The sequence below is a fragment of the Rana temporaria genome, chromosome 1 (assembly GCF_905171775.1).
Source record: "Rana temporaria chromosome 1, aRanTem1.1, whole genome shotgun sequence".
In the NCBI taxonomy this organism is placed as follows: Eukaryota; Metazoa; Chordata; class Amphibia; order Anura; family Ranidae; genus Rana; species Rana temporaria.
The window spans coordinates 81,274,697-81,302,255 of NC_053489.1; the positions used below are offsets into that span (position 1 = coordinate 81,274,697).

Below are 27,559 nucleotides of genomic sequence, written 5' to 3' on the forward strand. Positions count from 1 at the left end.
GGCTGCTGGATGAGTCTGCTGGCGGGGGGTTGCTAGATGAATCCGCTAGCGGGGGGGTTGGTGGCTAAATCTGCTAGCGGGGGGGTTGCTGGCTGGGTCTGCTGGCGGGGAGATGCTGGCTGAGTCCGCTGGTCGGGGGGGGTGCTGGCTGAGTCCGCTGGCAGGGGTGTGCAGGCAGAGTTTGCTGGTGGGGAGGTGCTGACTGAGTCTGCTGGCGGGGGTGGGGGGGGCTGGCTGAGTCTGCGGGGGTGGGGGGGTGCTGGCTGAGTCTGCTGGTGGAGGGGGGGGCTGAGTCTGCTGGCAGGGGTGGGGGGGTGCTGACTGAGTCTGCTGGCGGGGGGTGGGGGGGTGCTGACTGAGTCTGCTGGCGGGGGTGGGGGGGTGCTGGCTGAGTCTGCTGGCGGGGGGGTGGCTGAGTCTGCTGGCGGGGGGGTGCTGGCTGAGTCTGCTGGCAGGGGGGGTGTTGGTGAGTCTTCGGGGTGCTGGCTGAGTTTGCTGGCGGGGGGGGTGCTGGCTGAGTCTGCTGGCAGGGGGGGTGCTGGCTGAGTCTGCTGGGGGGGTTCTGGCTGAGTTCTGCTGACAGGGGGGGGGGGGTGCTGGCTGGCTTTTATGCTATGCATACTACTGAAGGGGATACAGACCATACAGTAATAACGTTTTGACACAGGCAAGTCATCACATCTTACTTTTGCAGCCTTTCAGTCTCTCTCTCTGTCATGTCTCTCTGCAGCCAGCCCCAGCCCGCTCGTACCGTGTCCTTTCCCTGACGTGCCACATGACCTGGCTGGCTGCCTCTGAGAATCCTGGGAGGTGGGAGCTGTAGTTTGCTGCGCTGATAAGTTCCTTAACTTTAGCACAGCACAGCCAAACTACAACTCCCACAATGCAGCACAGACTGTGCAGCATCAGCAGCCAGCCAGACAATCGGTGGCCGCTGCGGCCGAACTACAAACTACAACTCCCACAATGCAGTGCAGCAGCCAGCCAATCGGGTGCCTAGCAAAAAAAATTAAAAATTTACAAACAGCCAGCGCTGCGGCCATTTTAGAGATAATGTAAGCGGCCTGGGGGGAAAACTCCACTTTTCCACCTGGGCCAGTCCGCCCCTGTATAGAGCCAACATTGACTGAAACCTGCTAACAAACTCACTCTGTGTCCAATCACAGCACAGGTTAGCAGAAGGTGCATGCATGCATGCCCAAAAACTCAGAAACAGGCAGCGATGTATGAGTTTGAGGTGTGGGCTTGGCCTCCAAATTCTCCAGATTTTTATTCAATCAAACATCTGTAAGGTGTGCTGAAAAAACAAGTCCAATCCATGGAGGCCGCACCTCCCAAATTTCAGGACTTCAAGGGTCAGCTACTGACAGCTTGGTGCCAGATATTACAGCATACCTTCAAAGGTCTAGTGGAGTCCATGCCTTGATGGGTTATAGTGGGTGGTCATAATCTTATGCCAGATCAGTGTATAAGTGTAAATATGGCAAGTGATACATTAAAAAATAGTAATGCGAAAGATTAGGATCAGTAAGAAGTTTTAAACCATTGTATCACAGTAATTCTAGAGCAACCTTTTTACCCTGGAGGAAACCTTGAAATAATTTTAAGGTTAGGAACTGCTACTAAAAATTACTCTGCCTACTTCTAATGATAAAAAAGCATGATCAGTAAGCTGATGAAAGTTTTAAATAAAACAATAAAGAATTTAGCATACCTAGAAAATGTTGTTGGAAAGCAACAGCAAGTAGCTTTTTATATTGTGAAATATTTTATATATATATATATATATATATATATATATATATATATATATATATATATATATATATATATATATATATATATATATATATATATATATATATATATATATATATATATATATATATATATATGCATTATACCTTTCTATTCATCAGGTGGCACTGCAGTGTTATAATGTGCATTCTATGGTAATGTAATAAAAGGATGTACGTTCTGTCTATGCACAGTGTACTTGTATGCTCCTTGTTCCTGTTTCATGCTGTAAGACATAATCTAATATTTCTCCATGAAATTAAAGCCGTATTACTGCATCCAAGAAGCTCCCATCACTTAATTGCAATACTCTGCCAATAAATTTCACACCCAGACATCATTTTTTTACAATGCTGCCTTGCTCTATGTGTGATTTATAAGCAGTGAGATACATTTAAAATAATGGCTAGAAATAAAACAGTCTCTAAAAATGGTCCTTCCAGATTGTCTTGTCTGTGAAAAATGGTCCCTTTACATTAGTGGTCAATAGAGAAATGCCTGCTTACATCTGTGGTCAGCAGTGAAATGCCCCTGTACGCCAGTCACATAGGGCCAGATTCACAAAAGGGATACGACGGCGTATCTCCTGATACGCCGTCGTATCCCTGTTTCTATCTATGCGACTGATTCATAGAATCAGTTACGCATAGATATCCCTAAGATCCGACAGGTGTAATAGTTTTACACTGTCGGATCTTAGGATGCAGTACCGCGGCCGCCGCTGGGGGGAGTTTGCGTCGTAAACCAGCGTCGGGTATGCAAATTAGCAGTTACGGCGATCCACAAAACTTTTTCCCGTCGTTACGCTGCCGCAAGTGTTAGTTTGCCATCACAAAGATAGGGCACCTTTTACAAAGTGTAAACTTACTACACCATCTAAAAGTATACCCGTCTTTCCCGCGTCGCTTTTGAATTTTTTTTAATTTTTTTTTTCCCGGCGCAAGTCTTTTTTTCACGTTGCGATTCACAAAACGTTGGCGCATCGTAATTTCGCGCAAAGCACGTCGGGAAATTTGCATCGGGAGCATGCGCAGTACGTCCGGCGCGGGAGCGTGCCTAATTTAAATGGTACCCGCCCCATTTGAATTGGCCCGCCTTGCGCCGGACGGATTTAGGATACACCGCCGCAAATTTCCAGGTAAGTGCTTTTTGGATCGGGCACTTAGACAGAAGATTTGCGGCGGTGTAACCTAAATCGGTTAAGTTACGCTGCGCCCGGGCTACGTGAATCTGGCCCATAGCTCCCAACTATCTTTGATTTCGAGGGACTGTCCCTGATTTGAAGCAATGTCCCTCTGTCCCTCTTTCCTCCTCATTTGTCCCTCATTTTGGTCTGATCCATATAGTTGTATATAAAATGCAATTTTTATCTTTCAAAAAGTGTTTCCCAGTGCTAAACATTTCATCCAATTTCTAAATTGTTTCATTTGTACAGTTTAAAAGCCAATATAAAGGAATATTAGTGGTGAAAAAAAGCCCTTGTGGATTTAATTAACCTTTTTTTGGTTAATGCTCCTTTAAGGGGGTGTGGCAGGGGGTGTGCGTCCTATGCCTAGATACGTTTGATAGTAGGTGTCCCTCATTCCCATCTCAAAATGTTGGGAGGTATGCAGTTATCATTGGGGAAAGACCCCTTAAACCAGTGGTCACTGTAGTTGGGAGATCAATTTGTCATTCCTCACCACTTAACTACTAGCTGACCAGCCACCATCATTATACGGCGGCAGGTCGGCTCTCCTGGGCGAGAGCCCGTAGCTATACGTCCGCTCTTCGAGCGGCCACTAGGGGCGCGTGCGCGCCGCCCGCTCGCCCCCGACTCCCGTGCGTGTGCCCGGTGTACTCGATCTCTGCAAGGGCACCCGCGATTGCTCGTTACAGAGCGGGGACCGGGAGCTGTGTGTGTAAACACACAGCTCTCGGTCCTGTCAGCAGGGGAAATGCTGATCTTCTGTTCATACAATGTATGAACAGAGGATCAGTGTTTCCCCTAGTGAGGCCACTCCCCCCCCCCACAGTAAGAACACACAGGGACATACTTAACCCCTTCCCCGCCCCCTAGTGTTAACCCCTTCACTGCCAGTGGCATTTTCATAGTAATCCAATGCATTTTTATAGCACTGATCGTTATAAAAATGCCAATGGTCCCAAAAATGTGTCAAAAGTGTCCGAAGTGTCCGCCATAATGTCGCAGTACCGAAAAAAAATCGCTGAACGCCGCCATTACTAGTAAAAAAAATATATTAATAAAAATGCCATAAAAATACCCCCTATTTTGTAAACGATATAACTTTTGCGCAAACCAATCAATAAACGCTTATTGCGATTTTTTTTTAAGAAAAATATGTAGAAGAATACGTATCGGCCTAAACTGAGGGAAAAAAATTTTTTTTTATATATTTTTGGGGGATATTTATTACAGCAAAAAGTAAAAAATATTATTTTTTTTCAAAATTGTCGCTCTATTTTTGTTTATAGCGCAAAAAATAAAAACCGCAGAGGTGATCAAATACCACCAAAAGAAAGCTATATTTGTGGGAAAAAAAGGACGCCAATTTTGTTTGGGAGCCACGTCGCATGACTGCGCAATTGTCAGTTAAAGGGGCGCAGTCCCGAATCGCAAAAAGTGCTCTGGTCTTTGACCAGCAATATGGTCCGGGGGTTAAGTGGTTAAGGAACTCATAGCAATCTCTGGAGGAGCCCTAGTTGAGAAAACCTGAACTACAGCATCAATACTGATGGACGAGTAAGTGGAGGATGGATATGACCCCAAGGAGAAAAAATGCATAACCAGATCATGTGGGCCAATCATTGTACACATCTTTGTCTAGTGTTTCTTGTGGCCATATGAAAAAGGGGGCAAGGTGAGGCAGCCAGGTGGGCAAGGAGGTAAAATGTACGTATGTCTGGGCAAAACAATAAAACTAATAATAAAAAATGCATTACATTTCTGCAACACATGCGCATTGCCCATATTTTTCCCTTTTTCAAGTATTGCAAGTCCTTAAAAAAAATTATACTAATACAGAAAAAATTGTTGTTGATTCTGCCACATATCCAGCATGCGCCCGACTTTCTGTTGTGTCTGCCGGGCAGTGTTATCAGCACTCCCCACTTCTTTCCTGCTGGGCTACAGAACCCTTAGCCCTTTTCTCATCTGGGTCCCAGTGTCCGCTCTCATAGAAGAACACATGCCAGGGACAGATCCATCCTCCCTCAGCATCTGATCAGGCTGCGCTCTCATTGCCCACTCACTACTACTGAGAAGGTTAGCAGTTTGTTTGGGTATGACTCAGGGAGGGGGTGTGGCATTCTGAAGTGCTATGGTGACCACAAACCATACAATGTACTCCTCTTCTCCAATGTACATGAGCTGTGAGTAATATAATTCTGTCCTCCTGTATTCAACAACTGTCTTTTCTGTCTACTTGTCATGAGCCCCTTCTGTATCCTTTAGTCATTCTCCTGTCTGCTCCCCACTATTAATCCCAGCTGTCCCTTTTTTAAATATTTCTCCATATTATTCCTGTATACTTTGAAGTAAATATTCCCCTGTGATGCTGTCCCCACATTGCCCCCTCATGTCCCAGTGCCCCCTATTGTCACACTGCCCCCTCCTGTCACACTGCTCCCCACCCTGCCCTTACCCCAGCCTTATTCAACTCCCTAAATTCCCAAACCAGCCCTCTACTCACTCTCCCTAGGTGCTAGGTATTTGGTAATTGGTATCAGCGATTAAGTAAAAAAAGGATCATAGTCGTACATGGTGGTAAAAAAATGGTATCGGTGCATCCCTTTTTATAAACCTTCCTTGCTCTATCCAAAATAAATATAAAAGGTTTTGCCTTTAGTTAGACTTTACTCACTTCCTAACCGCCCTATAGCTGAAAGACGGCTACAGCACAGTTCTTTTGTTCTGGGAGGCCATCCATAGACATCCTCTCAGAACCATGCCCCTCTTGCATGCCCTGGAGACACAGCTGATCACAAATCGTGGAAAAAGGGCCAATCACAACAGCCCTTTACTACGTGATCACTTTATGTCATTTTGAATGTTTTTCTTTTTTGTTTGTTTTATTTTTAAAATCTTATTGATTTGACTCAGAGCAAAAATTACATTTTTCTATACTGGTATATACTGTATAAAGCATATAAGTTAGCATAACATTTTGTACAAAGTGCATTTTCCAGAGCTGAAAAACATGGAAATGGGTCTGGTGAGATAATAGCATTGCTGCCATTTTTCTCCACTCATATCACATTGAGTATCCAAGTTCTCTATGCAAAACAGTGTCTAAATGGACTCTGAATACGTTTCAACAATCCTTAACATGCTACTTCTTATTTCAGGTCAACGCAAATCAAAACATATTCATGGGACAATGCCCAAGTAATATTGGTTGGTAACAAATGTGACATGGAGGATGAACGAGTAATTTCTGCAGATAGAGGGAAACATCTGGCAGAACAATTAGGTGAGTTCTGGAATGCTTGCCATTGCATACCTTCCAACTGTTTAGATTTTGAAGAGAAATAGCCTTTGGTCCTACCCTACTATAAACTGCTTGATAGGAGTATGTGCCCAGGAGTTTTTAACCAAAGCAAGTAAACTGGGGCACTCAGAGTGAACAACTACTAGTCCACTAAGGGTTTGTTTTACATGACCTGGGGGTAGTGGGTAGCAAATTTCAATACATTTTCCAGGAACCACCCGAGAATAGTGTATACAGTCCTCACTGTAACAGCTGTCCCATATGGAAAAGTTCCCCCTTACCTGTTTGTTTTGGTGACCACTCTAAAATTATGGATTTCCCTTCATTTTGATTTGTTTTGTTTTCTTCTCCTTCCTTTTTATCACTTCTCTCTCTCTCTTTCATTGTCTGCTTTTTCTCTCTCCCCCTCTGACATCTATCTTCAATGCATATTTTGTTTCTTTCAGGTTTTGAATTTTTTGAAACCAGCGCCAAAGATAATGTCAATGTCAAGCAGACGTTTGAGCGGCTGGTGGATATTATCTGCGACAAAATGTCAGAGAACTTAGAAACGGATGCCGCCACCACAGCCAACAAGCAGAGCACAAGACTGACAGACAAGCCGCCTCCACAGCAGCCCAACTGTGGCTGTTAGTAGTTCCATGCAGGTGTTTTCAATGTGTTCTATTGCCAATAAGTATTTAAAAACAAAAACAAAGGTCTATGCCAGGCATGGGCATCCTGCTGGCCTTCAGATGTTGCCAAGCTACAAATCCCAGCATTCCCTACCATCTAGAGGCTTGCAGGGCATTCTGGGAATTGTAGCTCCACAATGGCCGGAGGAGGCAGGCAGCCTGACCCTAGTCTATATGCTTTTAATTTCTTCTGTTCTATATATCTGTCTGGAAAGAAAATAATTTGCTCTTTTTTGTATGGTCAGCTGATGAATGGTGGCCTGGAGGCTGAGACCTTACAATAAATGTTTCCTGCTGTTTGCAAGTTAAAATGGCTTTGTATGCTCTGATAATGTGTATGTTCCTGACTCCTCCTTATATAACATGAAATCTGCTCTTTTCTGAGAACGTTCTGTTCCAAATGAATGAATGATTAGCTTTTGTGTGTAGTCATAGAGTGATTTCAAAAGTTGGTGTGGGGAAAGTATGATAACGTTCTCAATAGATTGCTAAGGGTTAACATTATTACAGAAATCTGTGTTTTACTGTCTGAAATGTGTTTCTAATGTTCACACAATTCTCCATACATAGAATGGGATCAAATTAAACCCATTTTGTTCATTCTGTCCCAGCTTCGCCTAGACTTCACCTGTAAGTGAAGTGAACTCCTGCGCTGTCTAGAGTGAGGGGACAAGTGAAAAGTGGGGATACTGCTGCAAATAAAAAAGAGGTCTACCTCGATAGACAAAAAGTGATAATTGTAACAAGTGAAATATTTGCGCTGTAAAGTGTTATACAAATTAATGTGTGTGTGCATATAACCACATACATATACAAGTACAAAAAATGGGTGGGGAAAGTCCAAAAAAGGGGGAGTGACACTAATATACCAGTAAACAATATTGTTGAATAGTCATTAATCGAGGGCACAGTGCTGAAGAGGTCCAGGTACAACAAAATCCAACCATGTAGGGGTGCAGTTCATCAATACTTTATCCAATCAATAACGTTGTGAAGTGAAAAATGTTGAAAAACACAACAATAAAAATAAAATATAAAAATAGAAATAAAAATAAATATAAAAATAAAAATAAGAATAAGGGTCAAAGTATTTCAGAAGAAGGAGGCCTTGTATCCAAAAAGGGTGAAAGATAGAGAGTGAGCCGTAACCAAGATCTCATATATGCACCTCTAGTGATCCCAGCAGCTCACCTCTAATCTGGCAAGCTGGATTAAGTCAGCCTGATCCTGATGGGTGTGGTTCGTTGTTGAATATCACATACGGGTCTCCATAAAGTGAAAAGTTTATTTTAAAAGCACTTAAAAACTCACATTTAAAATCGAAATTGCTGCATCAATCCGACGAGTGGCGAACTCGTATATCCAGTGGTCGGATGCTGGAGTGTGTCAAGCCCTCCAATCCCGACGCGTATCGTCAACATGTGACTTCATCAGGGGATACGCGTCGGGATTGGAGGGCTTGACACACTCCAGCATCCGACCACTGGATATACGAGTTCGCCACTCGTCGGATTGATGCAGCAATTTCGATTTTAAATGTGAGTTTTTAAGTGCTTTTAAAATAAACTTTTCACGTCTGACTGGGCTACGCTGTGGTTGTTTATTCCACTTCCCCCCATGTATGACTGCCACATCTGAGTGTCCGGACTGAGCCACAGATAGAGGGGAAGTGTTGGAGGCACAGATTTATTGCGAGTCCGCACTCGTGGAGGAAGGTCTTTTATGTTATATTGTTCATGCTTGTCCTTCTCTCTTACCCCACATACACCACCGAGATCCTCATACATAACAAGAGCCGACTCGTGAACCATTGGGGACACGGGACTCCTAACCCTGGAGAATCAGTAAGGGAGAGGAAGGAGGGACTGACGAGCTCGGCGTTCGTGGATAAGAGCCCCAGTTTTTTCACCCACATGTGAGTGCATCTCCACTGGTTTAAATCAGAAGACATTGCTATCCCTCTCGGTGATGTTATCACACCATTTGGTTTCTACTCCTTTTACTTTTTCATGTAATACACTTTATGGAGACCCGTATGTGATATTCAACAACGAACCACACCCATCAGGATCAGGCTGACTTAATCCAGCTTGCCAGATTAGAGGTGAGCTGCTGGGATCACTAGAGGTGCATATATGAGATCTTGGTTACGGCTCACTCTCTATCTTTCACCCTTTTTGGATACAAGGCCTCCTTCTTCTGAAATACTTTGACCCTTATTCTTATTTTTATTTTTATATTTATTTTTATTTCTATTTTTATATTTTATTTTTATTGTTGTGTTTTTCAACATTTTTCACTTCACAACGTTATTGATTGGATAAAGTATTGATGAACTGCACCCCTACATGGTTGGATTTTGTTGTACCTGGACCTCTTCAGCACTGTGCCCTCGATTAATGACTATTCAACAATATTGTTTACTGGTATATTAGTGTCACTCCCCCTTTTTTGGACTTTCCCCACCCATTTTTTGTACTTGTATATGTATGTGGTTCTAGACTTCACCTGTATTGCACTATTTTACTATTTGAAACGGCAGTAAAAAATTATTTCTGATGTTTTTCCAACACTGAAATATACTGCATATTCATCACTGGAATCATATTGAAGGTAGAATCAGGTAAATCTTGTGTGTTCAGTGTTTCACAATCCCTTTAATTTGCATAATAAATGAGCATAATAAAAGAATAACCAATTCCCCTTCAGTAAATTAGACCAAAAATACAGTTAAATTGATTGTAAATATTCCTTTATCTATGCCAAGGACTTTAATTTGACACTACGTAGTATTAGTAGTTTTGAACAATTGCAGGGTTCACTGTAACTTTCAAGAAACACTTGTTTGCTCTCGGGATTCCTGGAAAGCCACAGTGTTTGTCGCCAGAGTTTGACATTTTAGATTTAAACTAGGCAGCACTAGGTGTTGGGTGACCATTTTGTGGAGTACTCATCTGCTCTTTTTGGGGCATAGTACCCAAATCATCAAAAAATCAAATGGGGCCCTTTTGCCTGATTGTAAGTTATCTTTATTATAAGTGTTTAATATGGACAATTAAAGACATTGGGCATTAATTTGATATTGTGGAGTTGAAATACTAAAATTGGAGAGTGCAAAATATGTTGCAGCTCTGCATAGAAACCAATCAGCTTCCTTTTTTCCTTTTTTTTTTTTTTTTTGTCAAAGCTTAATTGAACAAGCTGAAGTTAGGAACTGATTGGCTACAATGAACAGCTGCACACTATTTTGCACTCTCCAGTTTTAGTAAATTAACCCATGTATGTGTGGGACAAGCTCTGGTCAGAATAAGATAACTCAACAAAAGGTCAACTAGTCTTGTTGGGAATCTGCTTTTGAGAAGTGCATACCTAGAGACTCAAGAGAGAGACCATTTATTCACATTTTGCTGGTTATTTAATAGTTTTTATGTAAAAATATCCATTAAGTCTTCTTTGGTTCATGGGTATATGGGTATATCAGGGGTAAATCAAAAGAAAATAACATATGATCTGTCTAATAAAGCATCATCTGCCACAGGGTATGGATGCCTACATATAATAATCAAGAGACTTAGGCCGCGTACACACGATCGGTAAAAAAACGATGAAAACGGACTGAAGGACCGTTTCATCGGTCCAAATCGATCGTGTGTGGGCCCCATCAGTCAGTTATCCTTCGGGCAAAAAAAAAATGTAAAATTTAACCGATGGATGCCTAACCGATAGGTCAAAACCGATCGTTAGTATGCAACAGCATCGGTCAAAAAGCCGCTCATGCTCAGAATCAAGTCGATGCATGCTTGGAAGCATTGAACTTCGTTTTTTTCAGCACATTGTGTGTTTTACGTCACCGCCTTCTGACACGATCGTTTTTTTTATCGTGTGTACGCGGCCTTAGCGGTCACAAAAATAAGACTTTTATAATCAAATCTGCTAAAATGGCTAAAATGGCTCTTGATAATAAGAAGAGGTAAACCTATGATTTAAAAAAACAAGCATAGGTAATATATTTATATTAATATGTTATATTTCATGGTATCGTGAAATGCAGCTAATATGTTTTTGTTTTTATTTTGTGGTAGTGGCTTTTAGCCAATAAAATCAATATGACTTAGCAGTATCAGGATGACATAATCTACTCCCCTCTTCAGCAATAATAGGCTGAATTCTGTGAAATACTGGTCGAGTACACAGTTTTGCTCTTACTCATGTGAGGTCAACTAAAGCTTTCAGATGATAAAATACTAGATCATCCTTCAAGTGGCTGCATCAATGTAGCTATAGCATGCACTGTAAAATGAATTATGAAATAATAATATAATTGGTGTAACTACTTAAATGTATGCTGAAGAACTATTCTAGAGCAAGGTGCCTCAAACAGTAGGTCAAACATAGACTGCCTTCCATTACATATGCTAGCATTACTGTGAACCGTTAATGTGCAAATAAAACATACAAGCTATGCTGTCATAAAGTCAAGGGATAATGTTAATAAAGGGGATTTCTAAATTACCAATACATTTATTGAAATCCCTCTTAAACCTCTTTATAGTTAAGAAATAATTGTTTCACATAATGCTGATAATAGCTTTTTAGGCTTTTTTTCACTTACCCTTACTGAACCTGACTCACTTGTTTGCAAGCCGAAAAGTGTCTATTTCACCTTTGTTTATTTATGTAATAAACAAAAAAAAATCAATGATCAAGATGATATAAACAGTAAATGATCAATTTATGTTTTTGGTCAATGTCCATAACTAAAGCTAGCTACAGACTTCAAAGGTTGAGTAGCCTGTAGGGGGTAGGTGGGTGAACAGTTGTCACTTCTTCCATGTTCCCCTCCTTGTTGTGTGGGTCACTAGGAGGACCACCCAGGGTGGATTCTTCTGGGCTACACTGGGCACCTTGAAAAGGGTCACTGCCATACGCATGGGGTACCTAACTTGAATAGATGCCGGACCTCTAATCCACTCCCTCAATGTTAACGTATACCACCACGGTCACTAATGCAATTAGGAACATGCTGAGCCAATGCCCTCTCCTCCTGTCTCCGCTACCTCATTCCAGTAACAGAATAAGGCCCCGCTGTGCTCCTAGCACAGGCACCATGTGCGCACTTTCTTAACTCTTTCTTTTACGTACCTGTGTACAGACTGAGGGCCTCTGCAGTGCTGATCTACTCCCATTGCTATGGGAGATGGACCGCTCATGAAGAGATTGCCGACAACAACTCCTCCTGCAAGAGGCTATCCCACCTGTCACATGTAGACACTTGCGACAGGCTGGTTGTGAAACCTTGGTAACCACTTGTGTCTTCACACTGTATTAACCCTTTTACTGCTGTCTTCATACCCCAATGTGTTTAGCTGACCCAACTGTGGACTTTGTGCGACTTGCATTACACTTCTTTAGTAACTTCAGACCTGGCAAGGACAAAGTTTCAAAAACTTTACTGGAAATTTGTTGCATACATAACAAAGTGCACAGTCTTTTCCTAACATCCCTAATCCCTAACTCAGGCTTGGTGACTGCCCAAGCATGCCTGCACAGTATGGCAGAGCTCTAGTTCTGGTGTCTTCAGGCGATTTGTAGATCTCAGTGGTCATGTACTCTGTAGAAGGCTCTTTATCCATAGGTGCTTCAGCTTTAGCAGTAGGCTATTTGGACGGACTGCAGTAACGGCATAATGGCCTGAATTATACACACCCTGAATCTGACACCTGTGCCATTTTTATACAGCACAGGACCAGTGGGTTGGACCCAATAAAAACCTGCCAAGAAAGATCCGTCACCACGTTTTGGCACGTCAGATTTTTGACTGATAGTGTGTAGGCAAGACTAATGAAAGTCAGCTTCATCGGATATCTGACGAAAAAATCTATCGGATTAGATTGTGTGCACAAGGCATTACTGTTTCCTCAATACATGCTATACAGTGTGGAAGGATGAATCTCTTGCTACGATTATTGTAATAATTGAACAGTGCATGTCAATATCTGCTTGGATGCAGGCACTGTTCATCTAGCAATTTTCTGCCCGGCTCCTTTGATTTTGGGTGGAGTGGTGCTGACAGGACCACCAATGGAGCAAAATGTCACCTGGGTAATCAGGAATTGCTCCTTTATGGCCATCTTTAGCAGAAGCACTTTCTTTAATTGACAAGTGCAGAAAACTACTGATTGAAGACCCCATCCCCAGATTTATGACCAGCCCCCTTACAGGAGGAATTCCTTTACTGACCTAATGACAGTAATGTATATGTCTTCTACTTTAATCACAAGACAAATAACACATTGGAAGTTCTCAAGTCAGTGCTATACTAATAAAATCTTTTTAAGTGATCTTGTGTTTAACAAACTGCATAGAATTTCCCAATAAATTTGAGAAAGAAAATACTCAATAATATACCTAGCTTTACCTGTTAGGCCCATAAAAGTAAATAGAGATGGAATTTTTCTGTAATACAGCCAAACTGTATTCATCAGAACCATAGGCAAAAGGCTACTGTTATTGACTTCCCTATTTGTAGGTACACCTTCCAGCCCTTTATATGTAAAATTCCTGTTATGCATATAACCAGTCACGTACAGCTTCAATAAGACCACCGTACAATTGAACTACTGTCCAAAAATGTATTTACAGGTGTAAAATCCTATTTGTGATTAGTCAGATGTATACAGTATATATATATATTTATATATACACATATGTTATCGCGTCAGTATATGTGTATGTGTATGTAAGTGTTAAATGTTGCTGTAATACAGGAAAATGCTTCTGGTTTTTCGTACTGAGCGTGGCGGCGGCAGCAGCAGCAGCAGCTGCTGCACGTGTCTCGTGGCGCTTCTGATCCAGCTGCCGTAGCGATGGCTGCCATGGAGGTAGTATTTCTGGGGGGGGAGCCCGCTGGCCGACCACCCACCCTCCCTTTGGGCTCTCCTCAGGATCCCCAGTGGGCCGGACGGTCTGCACACCATCCGTCAGCTGAGCGCTGGTCACCCCAACCGCCCCTCCCCATTTCTCCCGATGCTCGCGGGGGGGGGAGACACGTGCAGCAGCTGCTGCTGCCGCCACGTTCAGTACGAAAAACCGGAAGTGACGTGCGATACCCAGAAACCCCACCGACGCCGGAGATGAGAGGGGAGGAGGGATAAATAGCCCTCCGACTCCTCCTACAAACTCAGGCTGGCCTGCGGCCAGCCTTCTCACATATATGTATTTATATATACACATATGTTATCGCGTCAGTATATGTGTATGTAAGTGTTAAATGTTGCTGTAATACAGGAAAATGCTTTGTGCTGCTTGAGATGTTAGGTATATACTAGCGTATCTATACCAAAAAACTTTTTCTATAAATTGGATAGATTGGAGAAAGGTTAGAACCCTTGTCAGGTATACAGCTATCAGGGACTCTGTTAGAGGGACAATGTGTTACCAGACAGGAAGTTAGGGAAAATCTGCAACAGGAAAATTGACAAAATAAAGCTGGCAGAGGTTCTGGCATTCCCCAACTTAACTTCCCCAAAATAAATAAAATTGTATCAAATGCTTACAGTAATTTTCCTTCCCTGACGCCATTCCATGGCAGCATACGAACCCTTCCTTATTTTGATCTTGTTATTTTTACTTAGAATGGGTAGCTTCCCTTTTATAGATTTAAACAGGTCCTGTGGGTGGATATAGGGACAGAGCTATATCACATGTATGCTGCCACTGTTTGGTGTCAGGAATGGAAAATTACAGTAAGTATTTGATACAGTTTTTCATTTTTACGTCTGTGTTGCATTTGGTAAGATTCACTTCCCATCCTCAGAATAACCTTTGCTTTGCTGGAGTGAAGAAATCTCTCCAACAGAGCCTCCGTCCATCAGTAAAACCTGACATGACTTCTAAACCATCCTCACTCAAAGCTAAAGGAACACGTTTTAGCTATAGATACAATTTAATATTTAGATACCTGATATGAATAAGAGAATAATATAAGTACAGTTAAAGAAGAATGGAAATCTATTGTAAGATTTATACGTTTTTTCAAATGATCTAGAATTATCTAAGAAAGAACATTATTAATATTGACCGTCATTGTCAGAGACCTAATGTATCAGAATATAAAAATGATATATATTTAAAGATTCATGTTCATATTTCTGAAATGGAAAGTCCTATCTTTTAAAAAAAAAAAGCTAATTTATTTATTAAGGGAACGGTATCTTACAGTGCAGAAAAGTTAGGCTGCAAATAAAGCGTAAAATGGTGGGGGGGTTAGTGTTAGGACTATAAGGTGGGATAGTGTGAGGGTTAGGGCTCATTCACACGTGTGTTGATTATGAGGAACCAAGCAATGCTCATTAGCGCTCCTATGGCATTTAGGTTGTGTTCTGTTACATTTATGAAGAGTTAAAAACACTTCAAGAATGGTTGATAAATTCCCATGGAACCATTGCTTTTCTAGTGGGAAGTGCTTAAAGGGGAACTGATGAATAAGAAATTAGCTACTCCAGGCTCCTTCAGAAAAAAATGAAAAGTTAGCAGCTACAAATACTATAGCTACTGACTTTTAATATTAGGAAACATACCTGTCCTGGAATCCAGCTGTGTCTTCACCCTTAGATGATTTTTTTATCGGCTCTCGGGTGCTGCCGCTGCCATTTCTTGTAAGGGAAACCGACAGTGAAGCCTTGCTGAACTTTGCGACAAAGTCACCCGGGAGTGGAAGCAGGTATCTGTCAAAACCATCGCCCTGAAAGGTGTCAAATGTGGCAGTGGAGGGGGGAGGAAGCCAACAAGCGGAACTTCCCCTTTTGGATGGAGCTTTAAAAGAGAAGCATGGGTTTTGCTTTTTTTCCTATTCATATTTACCTAGGTGGATGCAGCATCCGATGTTGCATCTGTCCCCCGGTGTCTCTGCACTGAGAACCAAACCACAAAACATTGCTGATGGCTCAGTTCTCTCGGCTCCCCGAGAGGAGGGCTGCTGCTTGTCAATAGGCAGCTCTGCTGCTCTGCTCCTCCATGCTCACTTGAGTGCCGAGCTGTGGAGGGGCGGGAGTAGTAGTCTCAGTGGCTCATGGGAGGCTGAGACAGCCATCAGTCTAGGCACCTGTTGGATCCAGACTTCTAGAGTCGGGATGACGCAGTGCCTGGACTGATCTGTGTGACGTCAGCAGACAGTGGACTTCAGACTGCTCTTTGCTGAAAACGGGTCACAGGAGTGCAAAACGTGACCCATAGGAGAAGCCCAGCCAAACAAGCTAAGGCTGGACTTCTCCTTTAAGGTGTGGTTAGATTGTGATGTGATAGCATGCATTTGTGTGAATTCTCCACAAGATGGATTTGTATATGTTGATATCGTTGACACTTGGCTTGGTCCAGCTCAACTTTTCTGAAACAAAAAGCTTTGCCACTGGCAGTAATGCTCAATGCCTCTGCTCCTACCTAGCACTGTCAGTATCACTGGCTGGGCTGGTTGATGCTTTTGCCTGCACACAGAACAAATGGTTACCACACAGCAGCTCTGTACAGCCAGGAAGTGTCTGGAGCTGCTCTGTTCTAATTCTCTGTTTTTTCCCTGGTGCATTCTGGGATACAGGAACCTCCACCACCTCTCCCCAAATGCACAGATAACACTTCATAAATGCTTCACTAACACACCATAAATGCCCTAGGTGCTGTTAATTAAGGTGTGGTTATAGAGCTTTACCATTGAAATCAATGGAGGCGGCTAACAAACGGGTGAGTCCTTATGAGAGCGACATGTTGATTCATTTTTTAACATGGCACAACACAACACACCACTACCGCTCCTCTGTGAACAATAATATGTGGTGCCATTGATATATTCAGGGTAGGTGTTGAAGGGCAGTTATGCGACTTTAAAAATGCCAAATTCTGTATAAACAAATGGTATTGACAATGTGAATAAGCCCTTTGGGTTACTGGTAGGGTTAGTGTGAAGGTTAATGTAAATATTTGTGTTGGGGTTATATGAAGGCATAGGTCTACAGCAGGGGTGCCCAACCTTTTGAAGAGCAAGGGCCACTTAAGCAACTTGGTGGTCGGTTGCGGGCCACAATGAGCGGAGCGGGTGGATGGCAGCCCACGCTACTTTTTTCTTTTTTTGCGAATTGGATTGAAGGTAGGTGTTTGTAAACGGACACAAGTCTATTCACATCTGCCACTCCTGTTTACCCACACTAGGGGTGCAGCACAGGTCACCTGTGGCTTTCCTACAGGTTAGCTGCACTTTGCCATAGACTTCTATTATATCCTGTAGGTGTTGTGCACTTTCAGAAAGCACACCAAACTCGCAGGTAATAGAAGTCTTTGGCTCAGTGCAGGTTATCCGCAGGTGTTATGCCCAGCACCTGCGTATCAGTTTGAAAGCAGCTCAGCAACCACTGCAGAACAGATATGACCATAGATACACTGTGATTTTAGTAATAAACTTACCTTTAATAACAGTATTCTATTCTATTTTATTCCATCCCAGAGCAGGAGGTCGCGGGCCACATCAGCGGGCTCCGCAGGCCACTGGTTGGGCACCCCTGGTGAACAGGAAGGGTAAGGACACAATCACACAAGCTTTGATCTCGAAAGAGCAATCCACATTCAGATAGCTCTGCAGACAGCATTTAACAGGCAATAAGGAGATGTTGTATAACCTTCTGGCTGCCTGCTTTAACCCCTTAAACCCCACACCAGCACACTGGGGTTGTGTTTGGTTTGCAGTACACCTGCCGAACACAAAAAGGGCATAATCTAAAGCAAAGCACCACAGCCATGGCATGTGTACACCCCCAGCCACTGCCTCTGCAGCCACCACTCCCCAATTGCTAATGTAAACAAGCCCTTAGTATGAGATATAGTGTTAAGGTTACAGTAAGGATTAGTGTGAGGCGTTGTGTGAGGAGGGATGGTTTTTGGATTACAGGGAGGGTTGCAGGGAAGGTGAGTGTGAAGGTTAGTGTTAAAGTTACAGGTAGGGTTAAAGTCAACATTCCAGGGTGAATGAGTGTGAAGGTTAGTGGCTAAAGAGGAGATCCGGGTCAACCTCCCAATTTTTTACACCCCCCCCCCCCCCCCGCTTACCTGAAGGTGGTATCTGTATATTTCAGATCCTCACCTATCCAGTGGATCCAGCGTTGTCCTGCTGAGACCCTCTCATGCCCAGCCACAGCTATGTCTCGTGTCGCCTTGTTCTCTCTGACGTCATCAAGAGGACCGCCGGCTCTTCTAGGTTCAGCAGGCAGGCCTCTCAATAACATGCCGAAAGGCCCGTCCCCTCCTCCTTTCTTGAATGAAAGGCTATGCTTGCTACACATTCCAATCATGCTATTTTCGGCATTGTTTTCCTGGGGGGGGGGGTAGGTTCCCCAATCCCTAAACAACTAAAGATCTAATAACCAACTTCATTCCAGTCCAGATGTTGGGATGATTGCACAATTTCTGCTGAGCACCAGCTGAGATCCACAATATTGCTCTCTAGTAATGTCCTCAATTCTCCAGAATCAGATTAGAGAACAAATGCGGGTGAAGACAAAACACAACACAAGACCTTAGCAATCCACCACTCATACATCTTGTGCTGTATAAATCTGTGCCACTGTGACCCTTCTATGCATTGTTGTGTATTGTGTACTGTAAGTGCAAACCGTCAGTGTGCTCAGTGTTGCATGAGTTAATGTTTTCAATATACAAATATACATATCTATATTTTTCTATTACGAAAAAAAAACAACTCTCACCTGAGAGTTCTTGGGCCATGAAGTGCAATATTTGATGACCTGTGTGGTGTATATAATATTGGTGTGAACGTGTATTTGATGGCTGTGTGCAGTGTTGAGTCTTTGTGGTTAAATTTGTGTATAGTAATTAATGAATTTATTGTAAGTAATAGAGCAATGGCATTGATTGACCTACAGCAGCCAATCAGCATTCAGCAGTATCGTTTTGTCATGTTAATGTAACAACATTTCTGATTGGTTAGTTTGGGTTACTGCACATCACACATCGATCTTTGCCTTATTAACTAAAGGCCATTGTGTCTTACACTGGACATATAATTGCAAGTTAACTCACAAGCTATTTTAATAAACAAGCTGTTGTATTTTTTCTGTAAATGATTAATGGTACACTTCTATGTATTTGTGTTATACACATTGAAAAAATGGCGTATGATCTATCTAAAGGTATAGTGTTTGTGTTTGCAAAATTATCCAGTATATTTATCCTTTTATTACAATCATGTTCTCTTATTAAACATACTTTCATCTGCATTCTTCTTTATTTCCATCTTTGGCTGTTTTAGCAAAATAATATATTTTTATTAATTCAGCATTTGGAAGCTGCCATCTCTAGCTTGTTTATCCAATGCCAATCTAATGCTATGCGTCTGTAGATATGTATGTATGTGAGTATGTATTATTTATACAGAGTAAGCCTTCGTGCTTGTAAAATATTTACTGTCTACGTCCAGTGAAGTATGCGCCAAAGTTTAGGTGGCAGTTTTTACTGTACCTCTCTTAATATGCAACCCTTCTCAAACCTCATTATCATTAAAAGAAAATGGGGCCAAGTCCTGCATGATTCAGGTTTTCATGTTATCACTCATGCCAAATGAATCACTCTGCTTTTGTATTGTGTCTGCTTACTGGTGGAGGAGCACCCTGAGCCAAGTTCATTAGAAGTCATAGCCAGTAAGATGCCTGCCTCACCCAGCTTCTAAAGATCCAGACAGCAGTTAGGTACTCAATACACAATTGTTGTGCTTGCAGATAACTCAATGTGCTGGCTAGGGTCATTTTTTTTGTATCGCTGCCCAAAGAACAATGTCACGTGGGACTGTGCTAACCAGCTTGCGTCAGTACATTCGATGACACCATGATTATCATTGTAAAGTACTTCAAAAATGTTTGAATTTAAAGTGATACACATGCTGATTAATTTACCTCTTCTATTTCTGTATGTGGATGATGGCACTGTAACTATTTTAATAAAAAAAAACATCTAAGTATCTTTTTCCTAATCGATATACAGCTGTCACATGACCCAGATCCTTACCAGTCTGTCTGCAGAGAAACAGAAGCAGGAGGAGCTTCTAGTCCTCTGCTGCTGGTCACAAGTTCAAAATGAGAAAAAAAAAACAGCCTTTGGAATACAGAGTAAAAATAAATAATTAATATCAATAAACTGTTTTACATATTTGAAATTACATTTTTTGTCATATTTATGCCAGTCACAGGCTGTGTCATGCCCCTCCAGCCTGTGTCTTTCAATAAGAGGGAGGTGAAGCATCCATTCATCTACATGTAATATCCCGCCCCCATTGTGTTTAGCTGGTTAGTGGGCATGGAGGAGGAGGGAAGAAGTGGGCTGTCATTTATCACTGTGTATACACCCTCATGTGTGACTTTCTAGTCACATGGGCTGCTCAGATGTGATAGGGAGGAAATGCTTAGCATAGCAACTCACTGAAAACTGAGCATTTGCCGAGCTGCCAACACTGCTTTACAAAATCCCTAGCTGAATTGGCGACATGAACAGAAGGTGAAGATAGATAGCAGCAGGATTAACCAGGTTTTTTGCAGAATCCAGAAAATGGACCTCATAGTGACTGAGTGAGTATGAACAGCATGTAATACACCATTTATTGATAATTTTTTCTTTTACAAAGTTTTATTAATAGAAAAAGATGAATACAACAAATACGTGCAGCAGTGTTATGGTTACATTAAGCAAAATAAATAAATAAAAAATAAGTCAAAATGAAGAGGAAGACCCCAACCGGGGGATGCTACATATATATATAAATAAATGGAAGGGAAGAAACAGCAGAGATAGGTCACCATAAAAGTCAATCAACATAAAGGAATATAGCCCTGTAAACAGCTGCATATGGATTAAGGATAAGAAAGACAAATAATGTTAAATTCTCATGTTTATGCTTTGTTTTGCCATTAGTCTGTCTATTTTTTATTATCCATTCTGTATTGCTGTAACCATCGTCAATTGGACCGACTCCTTACAATCAGGAGTCTCAAAATAGAGGGGGAATAGAAGAGAAAAAGAAAAAGAGGGAGGAAAAAAAGGGGGAAAGTCCATCGGGGGGGGGGGGATGCATCCAGAGGTCCCTAAATCGATAGAAGTAGGTTGTTGAACCTGGAGGAATGGGTATATGACATCCATGGTTGCCAGACCCTAAGAAATTTACTGTGCATGTCAGAGGCAAGGGACATCAGTTTCTCATTAATCATAATGTCGTTCATACGATTCTTCACTGGCTCAAAGATAAGTACAGGGGTTTTCCGTGCCCTCGCAATGGTCAATTTGGTTGCATTGAAAAGGTGTAAAGCTAATTGGCGTTCTGGGCGGGAAAGCTCAATGATAGGGTTACATAGAAGGGCTTCATAAGGGTCTCTTTTAAGATTGAAATGGAGCATGTTGCGTAAGAGTTGTGTAAACTCTAACCCATAGCCTGCATACCTTTGGACACGTCCACCAAATATGGGCCATTGTACCTTCTGATGGACAACCCCTATAACAATAAGGCGAATATGAGGGGATAAAACGAGCTAGCCTAGCTGGCGTGTAGTACCATCTATAGAACACTTTGTAGGCATTTTCTAAAGTAAGAACATTCCTGGAGCTTTTTGAAAGGGATATTGTCATAGTCTGTCAGTCCTCTGGGTCCAATTGTTTACCCAGGTCACTCTCCCATTGGAGATGGTATGATCTCACTGGGGGTTTCCTATAGGAAATGATCGAAGAATAAAGTAAAGATATTACCCCTGGGGAGTGAGGCGTAGCCCTACAATTTTTTTTCATAGGGAGTCAAGGTGTTATTGATAATTTTTTATTGATTTTTATGATGTGGGTTTAGTGACACTTTAACATTGGATTTTGGAGTGAATGGACTTTCCTGAACAGAAACCACATCCTCCATCCTGCTCTTTTGAATTTCCAGCTGCTGCAGTAGAAAACGAATATTGATTCAATCACACTAATGATCAGAATTTTTTTTATGAACGTTATTAAAACTAACATTTTACAAGGCAAACCTACTAGTGCATGGCCAGCTTAAAGTGATACTAAAGTCTTGTTTTTTATTTTTCTTCAAAAATAACAAACATGTCATACTTACCTGCTCTGTGTAGTGGTTTTGCACAGAGCAACCACGATCCTCCTCTTCTCAGGACCCTCGCCATGGCTCCTGGCGCCTCCCTCCTGTTAAGTACCGCCACAGCAAGCAGCTTGCTATGGGGGCAGGCAAGTTGAGCCAAAGCTCTGTGGTTCCATTCAGACATGGAGCCGCAGTTCAGCCGCACCCTCTCTCTTCTGATGAATGCCTAAATGACTTTGACTTCGCTTTTGTGTCTCAGACAATAACTAGAGAGAGTCCTGGACAGCCGAGGCGCTTGTACGCATCGCTGGAGGAAGATCAGTCTCAGGTAAGTATTAGGGGGGCTGCTACGCACAGAAGGCTTTTTATCTTAATGCATAGAATGCATTAAGATAAAAAAAACTTTTACAACTACTTTAAGACATGTTAGATTCTGCTAAACCACCTGCGGTGGATTAATTGCACCTTGGTCCTCAGGCTTTCAGTTCATGGGGCCCACCAGCCAGTTTAAAGGGATCATTCATAAGGGTCAGTGTACACAGGCATTTTGTGAGTTGTTTCTGACCTGTTTTTTTAAAAGATTTTCAAAACAGTGTTTGATTTTTTTGCAGAGGTATACTCTTTGCAAAACTGCTGGCAGTTATTCAAACTATATTTCCAGGTAATGAGAGTGCGTGTTCATATTATGTATGAACTTTGGACTTTGACAAAGCAAACTTTAATGTGGGGGCCTCAGGCAGCCACACATTCTGCAATTATATAAGGTACTACTGCACTTGAATAGATGCTATAACAATGAATTGGGTTTGCAATATAAGTTAAAGGAGTTGTAAAGGAAAAACAAAATTGCCTAAAATTAATGTCTGCAAGGTAGACCAGTGTTTCCCAACTCCAGTCCTCAAGGCACACCAACAGGTCATGTTTTCAGGCTTTCCATTATTTTGCACAGGTGATTTGATAAGTTTCACTGCCTTAGTAATTACCACAGCCGTTTCATCTGAGGGAAATCCTGAAAACATGACCTGTTGGTGTGCCCCGAGGACTGGAGTTGAAAAACACTGAGGTAGACAGACAGAATAGTGTAATGATTCTGTTAAAAAACGAGTAAATACCTATTAAATTAAGTTTCTGTTCTCTCATTCACTTCCTGGTTTGCATCGCTCGTTCATGTTAGAACTACATTTCCCAGTATGAATTGCAGGACGCCCAGTAATTCACACCTCCTTGAAGTCTCTAACACGTAGAGAGCATCCTGCCACACAGATGTAGTTCCCAGGAGGGGGTGAGCATGTTACTGACCACCGCAGTAAAGCCTCCCTTCGCGGTGGTCAGTAAAATCAGACAAGCGGGAAGTGAACAGAACAGAGAAGAAATAGAGCAACTTCTGAGCAAAAACGAAAAATGAGGAAGTGAAAAGAGGAATGTCTGCAGGTAAAGGATGCTTATTATGAAAAAAAAATGTTTCCTTTACAACCCCTTTAAGAATTGCCATCTGACTTACAAGGCCATATCTAATGGGTAAGACAAATAGATAGTGTGTGTGTGTTTCATCTCTCTGCTTCCTTCAGATTTTTTGAAAAGCATATCAGGGAGCCCAAAAAATATATCTGTTGACCTACCAGAAATGCATTCAGTTCCTAAGTGCTGTTGAGGGCTGAAAACCCACAACATTTTCGTGGAAGGGGTGGTGTCAAACCTGCTAATTTTCTTTTGCAAAACTACTCAACCATACCTCCTATTCTATTTTATTTTGCAGTCCCAAAATAGCAACTAAGAGGGCTAATCAGATTCCTAATAACACAGGGAGTATGCACAAGACACAAGACAATGCTCTAAAACAAAACACTTTTCCTTGTATATTTAATAAACTAAAAAGGGAGCTAAAAAAATAAGTTCACTGTTAGGGTTTACCATCACTTTAAGTTAACAAATATATTACAAGTTGGTTGTTTGGCATGTTTATAATGTAAAAGTTAAAGTGATACGTTACTATATAAATATGTAATAAAGGGCCAAAAATGACAAGCCGATACAGTTCTCAAATGCAGTCTCCGGTTATTGCACATCTCAATTCAGGTTTCATCAGAATCCAAACCCCTTATTTTAAACATTGATAGCTTTGTTGGTTGCTTTAACCACTTGCCGTCGCCGCACCGTCGAAATACGTCCACAAGGTGGCTCTCCTAGGCGAGATCACGTTATATGACGTCCTGCCTATTAGCTGCCACTAGGGGCGCGCGCGCGCCCCCCCGCTCGCCCCCGACTCCCGTGCGTGTGCCCGGCGGGCGCGATCGCCGCCGGGCACACGCGATCGCTCGGTACAGAGCGGGGAACGGGAGCTGTGTGTGTAAACACACAGCTCTCGTTCCTGTCAGCAGGGGAAATGCTGATTTTCTGTTCATACAATGTATGAACAGAAGATCAGTGTTTCCCCTAGTGAGGCCACCCCCCCCCCACAGTAAGAACACACCCAGGGAACATACTTAACCCCTTCCCCACCCCCTAGTGTTAACCCCTTCACTGCCAGTGGCATTTTTATAGTAATCTAATGCATTTTTATAGCACTGATCGCTATAAAAATGCCAATGGTCCCAAAAATGTGTCAAAAATGTCCGAAGTGTCCGCCATAATGTCGCAATACCGAAAAAAAAATCGCTGATCGCCGCCATTACTAGTAAAAAAAAATATTAATAAAAATGCCATAAAAATACCCCCTATTTTGTAAACGCTATAACTTTTGCGCAAACCAATCAATAAACGCTTATTGCGATTTTTTTTTACGAAAAATATGTAGAAGAATACGTATCGGCCTAAACTGAGGAAAAAAAATGTTTTTTTATATATTTTTGGGGGATATTTATTACAGCAAAAAGTAAAAAATATTCATTTTTTTCAAAATTGTCGTTCTATTTTTGTTTATAGCGCAAAAAATAAAAAACGCAGAGGTGATCAAATACCACCAAAAGAAAGCTCTATTTGTGGGAAAAAAAGGACGCCAATTTTGTTTGGGAGCCACGTCGCACGACCGCGCAATTGTCTGTTAAAGCGACGCAGTCCCGAATCGCAAAAAGTACTCTGGTCTTTGGGCAGCAATATGGTCCGGGGGGTAAGTGGTTAAAGTTGAACTCCTGGCCAAAGATATTTCACATAACGAGATATGATGTAAGTTAGGATAGCCTTTCTCAGTGTTATTTACCCCAGAGGAACCCTTGAATTTTTTTTCAGGTCTCAGGGAGCCCCTGAGAAAAAACAATTCAACTAGAGTCATTGGGAAGGAGGTCTTTTACATATATGGTCAGTGGGAGTAATGCCCTCTCCCCTACAACGGTAGTTGGAATGTCCACTTTACAGACACATAAAAAGATTAATGTCATTCCACTAGTTCTGCCAAGTTGAATTAGCCTTGGAACACCACCAAATAAGAAGTCAATCAGCCACAGCTCAAGGAACCCCCAACAACTTCCTGTAGAACTTTAGGGTTTTACAAAACCCTGGTTGAGAATGGCTGACTTAGGATGCTGTTTCTTGGCGATAACCACATATAACTTCAAATCCCCAATCCAAATATGCAAAGTGAAGCCAATCCCTATAAGTCAGAAATGGGCAACTGTGGCACTTCAGCTGTTGTGGAAGTACAAGTCTCATCATGCCTCTGCCTCTGGGAATCATGCTTGAAATGCATAATCAGACATGTAATTCCACAACAGCTGAAGCACTACCGGCCCTTGCTGTATTACCAGGGCCGTTTGAAGGAATTTGGGGGCCCCAAGCAAAATGGACATGGAGGCCCTCTAAACCCCCCCCCCCCCCCCCCCCCGCATGCACGAAAAGCCCCCCGTGTTTTTTTTACTCCCCCGGGCCCCCTCCATATGTTCTTTTCACACACACCCCCGGGCCCCCCCTTCCTACTGGGTCCGTACCGTGCGGCAGGAGATTTAGTTTCCTGTTCACGGCCAAGTTGACAGGAAGTGAGCACACAGTGTGCACTTCCTGTCAGTCGGGCCGGGAACAGGAAACTGAATCTCCTGTACCACACGGTACACGGCCGGAGTCCGGACTGACAGGAGGAAGGAAGAGGAGATGGCCACGCTACAGAGAAGGGGAAGTGACGACTCGAGGCAGCAGTGCTGCAGGCTCTCTATAGAGCGCTCAGGCGGCTGTAGCTGATAATAAGCGCGGCAAGGCCCTGCTTGGGGCCCAGGCCAGCTCGGGGCCCCAAGCAATTGCTTGGTTTGCCTGCCTTGTAGCGTCAGGCCTGTGTATTACATTACATAAGCAACAATAATGTGGCCAATGGTGTCACTGCATCAGGTAAGCAGCCATATTTTTGATCTTTTATTGCAATGACCAGCACTGGAGGCTGTAGTGATGTCAACACTGATGAACCCAGAGCCAGATTTCTTGCTGTCTGTTTGTTGTGGGATGGGCAGTTTAATGTGCTTCCTACACACCACATTATCTTCCCCACATGTAAATGAATGTATAAGAATGCCAAGAAATGTAGTTCTGGCACAAGCATGAAATACATATGCTGAGGAGATTCACCAGCTTGTACTGTACATACCTTCCTCAGGGCAACATTTAAATTTGAGAACCAATGAGAAACATCATTCATAAGTCACAAACGTCCCATGGCTTTTTAAATATTTAAAGGAAACCTGCTGGCATTAAAATATAAATGCTGCCATTGCTTTAGAAATATTTCTAAGCCAATGTCTCCATCTATGCTAAGAATTCTGACTACTGTATGCATGCTTGTTTCGAATCAGTGCCCTGCCAAGGAGTGAGATGAACATATACTGTAGATGACAACCCTAGAACCAAATAAATTTGGCAATGATAACTTTAATATTTGAACCCTCACAGGTTCCCTGTTATGCCCTGTACACACGATCGGTCCATCCGATGAAAACGGTCTGATGGACCGTTTTCATCGGTTAACCGATGAAGCTGACTGATGGTCAGTCGTGCCTACACACCATCAGTTAAAAAAACGATCGTGTCAGAAAGCGGTGACGTAAAACATGACGACGTGCTGAAAGAAACAAAGTTCAATGCTTCCAAGCATGCGTCGACTTGATTCTGAGCATGCGTGGATTTTTAACCGATGGACATGCCTACAAACGATCATTTTTTTTCTATCGGTTAGGTATCCATCGGTTAAATTTAAAACAAGATTGTTTTTTTTTAACCTATGGATAAATAACCGACAGGGCCTACACAGGATCGGTTTGGTCCGATGAAAACGGTCCATCAGACCGTTCTCATTGGTTTGACCGATCGTGTGTACACGGCTTTATGCCCCGTACACACCATCACTTTATGTGATGAAAAAAAACGACATTTTCTGTGAAGTAAAAAACAACGTTTTTGAAACTTCAATTTTCAAAGACGAAGTTGCCTACACACCATCGTTTTTCTCACAATGTTCTAGCAAAACGAGGTTACGTTCCACCACGTTTTTCCATTGAAGCTCG

At 42.3% G+C, this 27,559-nt stretch overlaps 1 protein-coding gene across 2 annotated transcripts in view; it reads left to right on the plus strand.

The window, feature by feature from the left end:
• The window catches only part of RAB3C (RAB3C, member RAS oncogene family), a 215,162-nt gene extending 207,596 nt beyond the window's left edge, over positions 1–7,566 (plus strand). For both annotated transcript variants that reach the window (XM_040339655.1, XM_040339653.1), the window contains exons 4-5: positions 6,145–6,269; positions 6,734–7,566. In XM_040339655.1, coding sequence (XP_040195589.1) covers positions 6,145–6,269; positions 6,734–6,921 — 313 coding nt within the window. In that variant the 3' untranslated portion in view covers positions 6,922–7,566. The remainder of the gene's footprint in view (positions 1–6,144; positions 6,270–6,733) is intronic.
• The last annotated feature ends 19,993 nt before the right edge of the window (positions 7,567–27,559 follow it).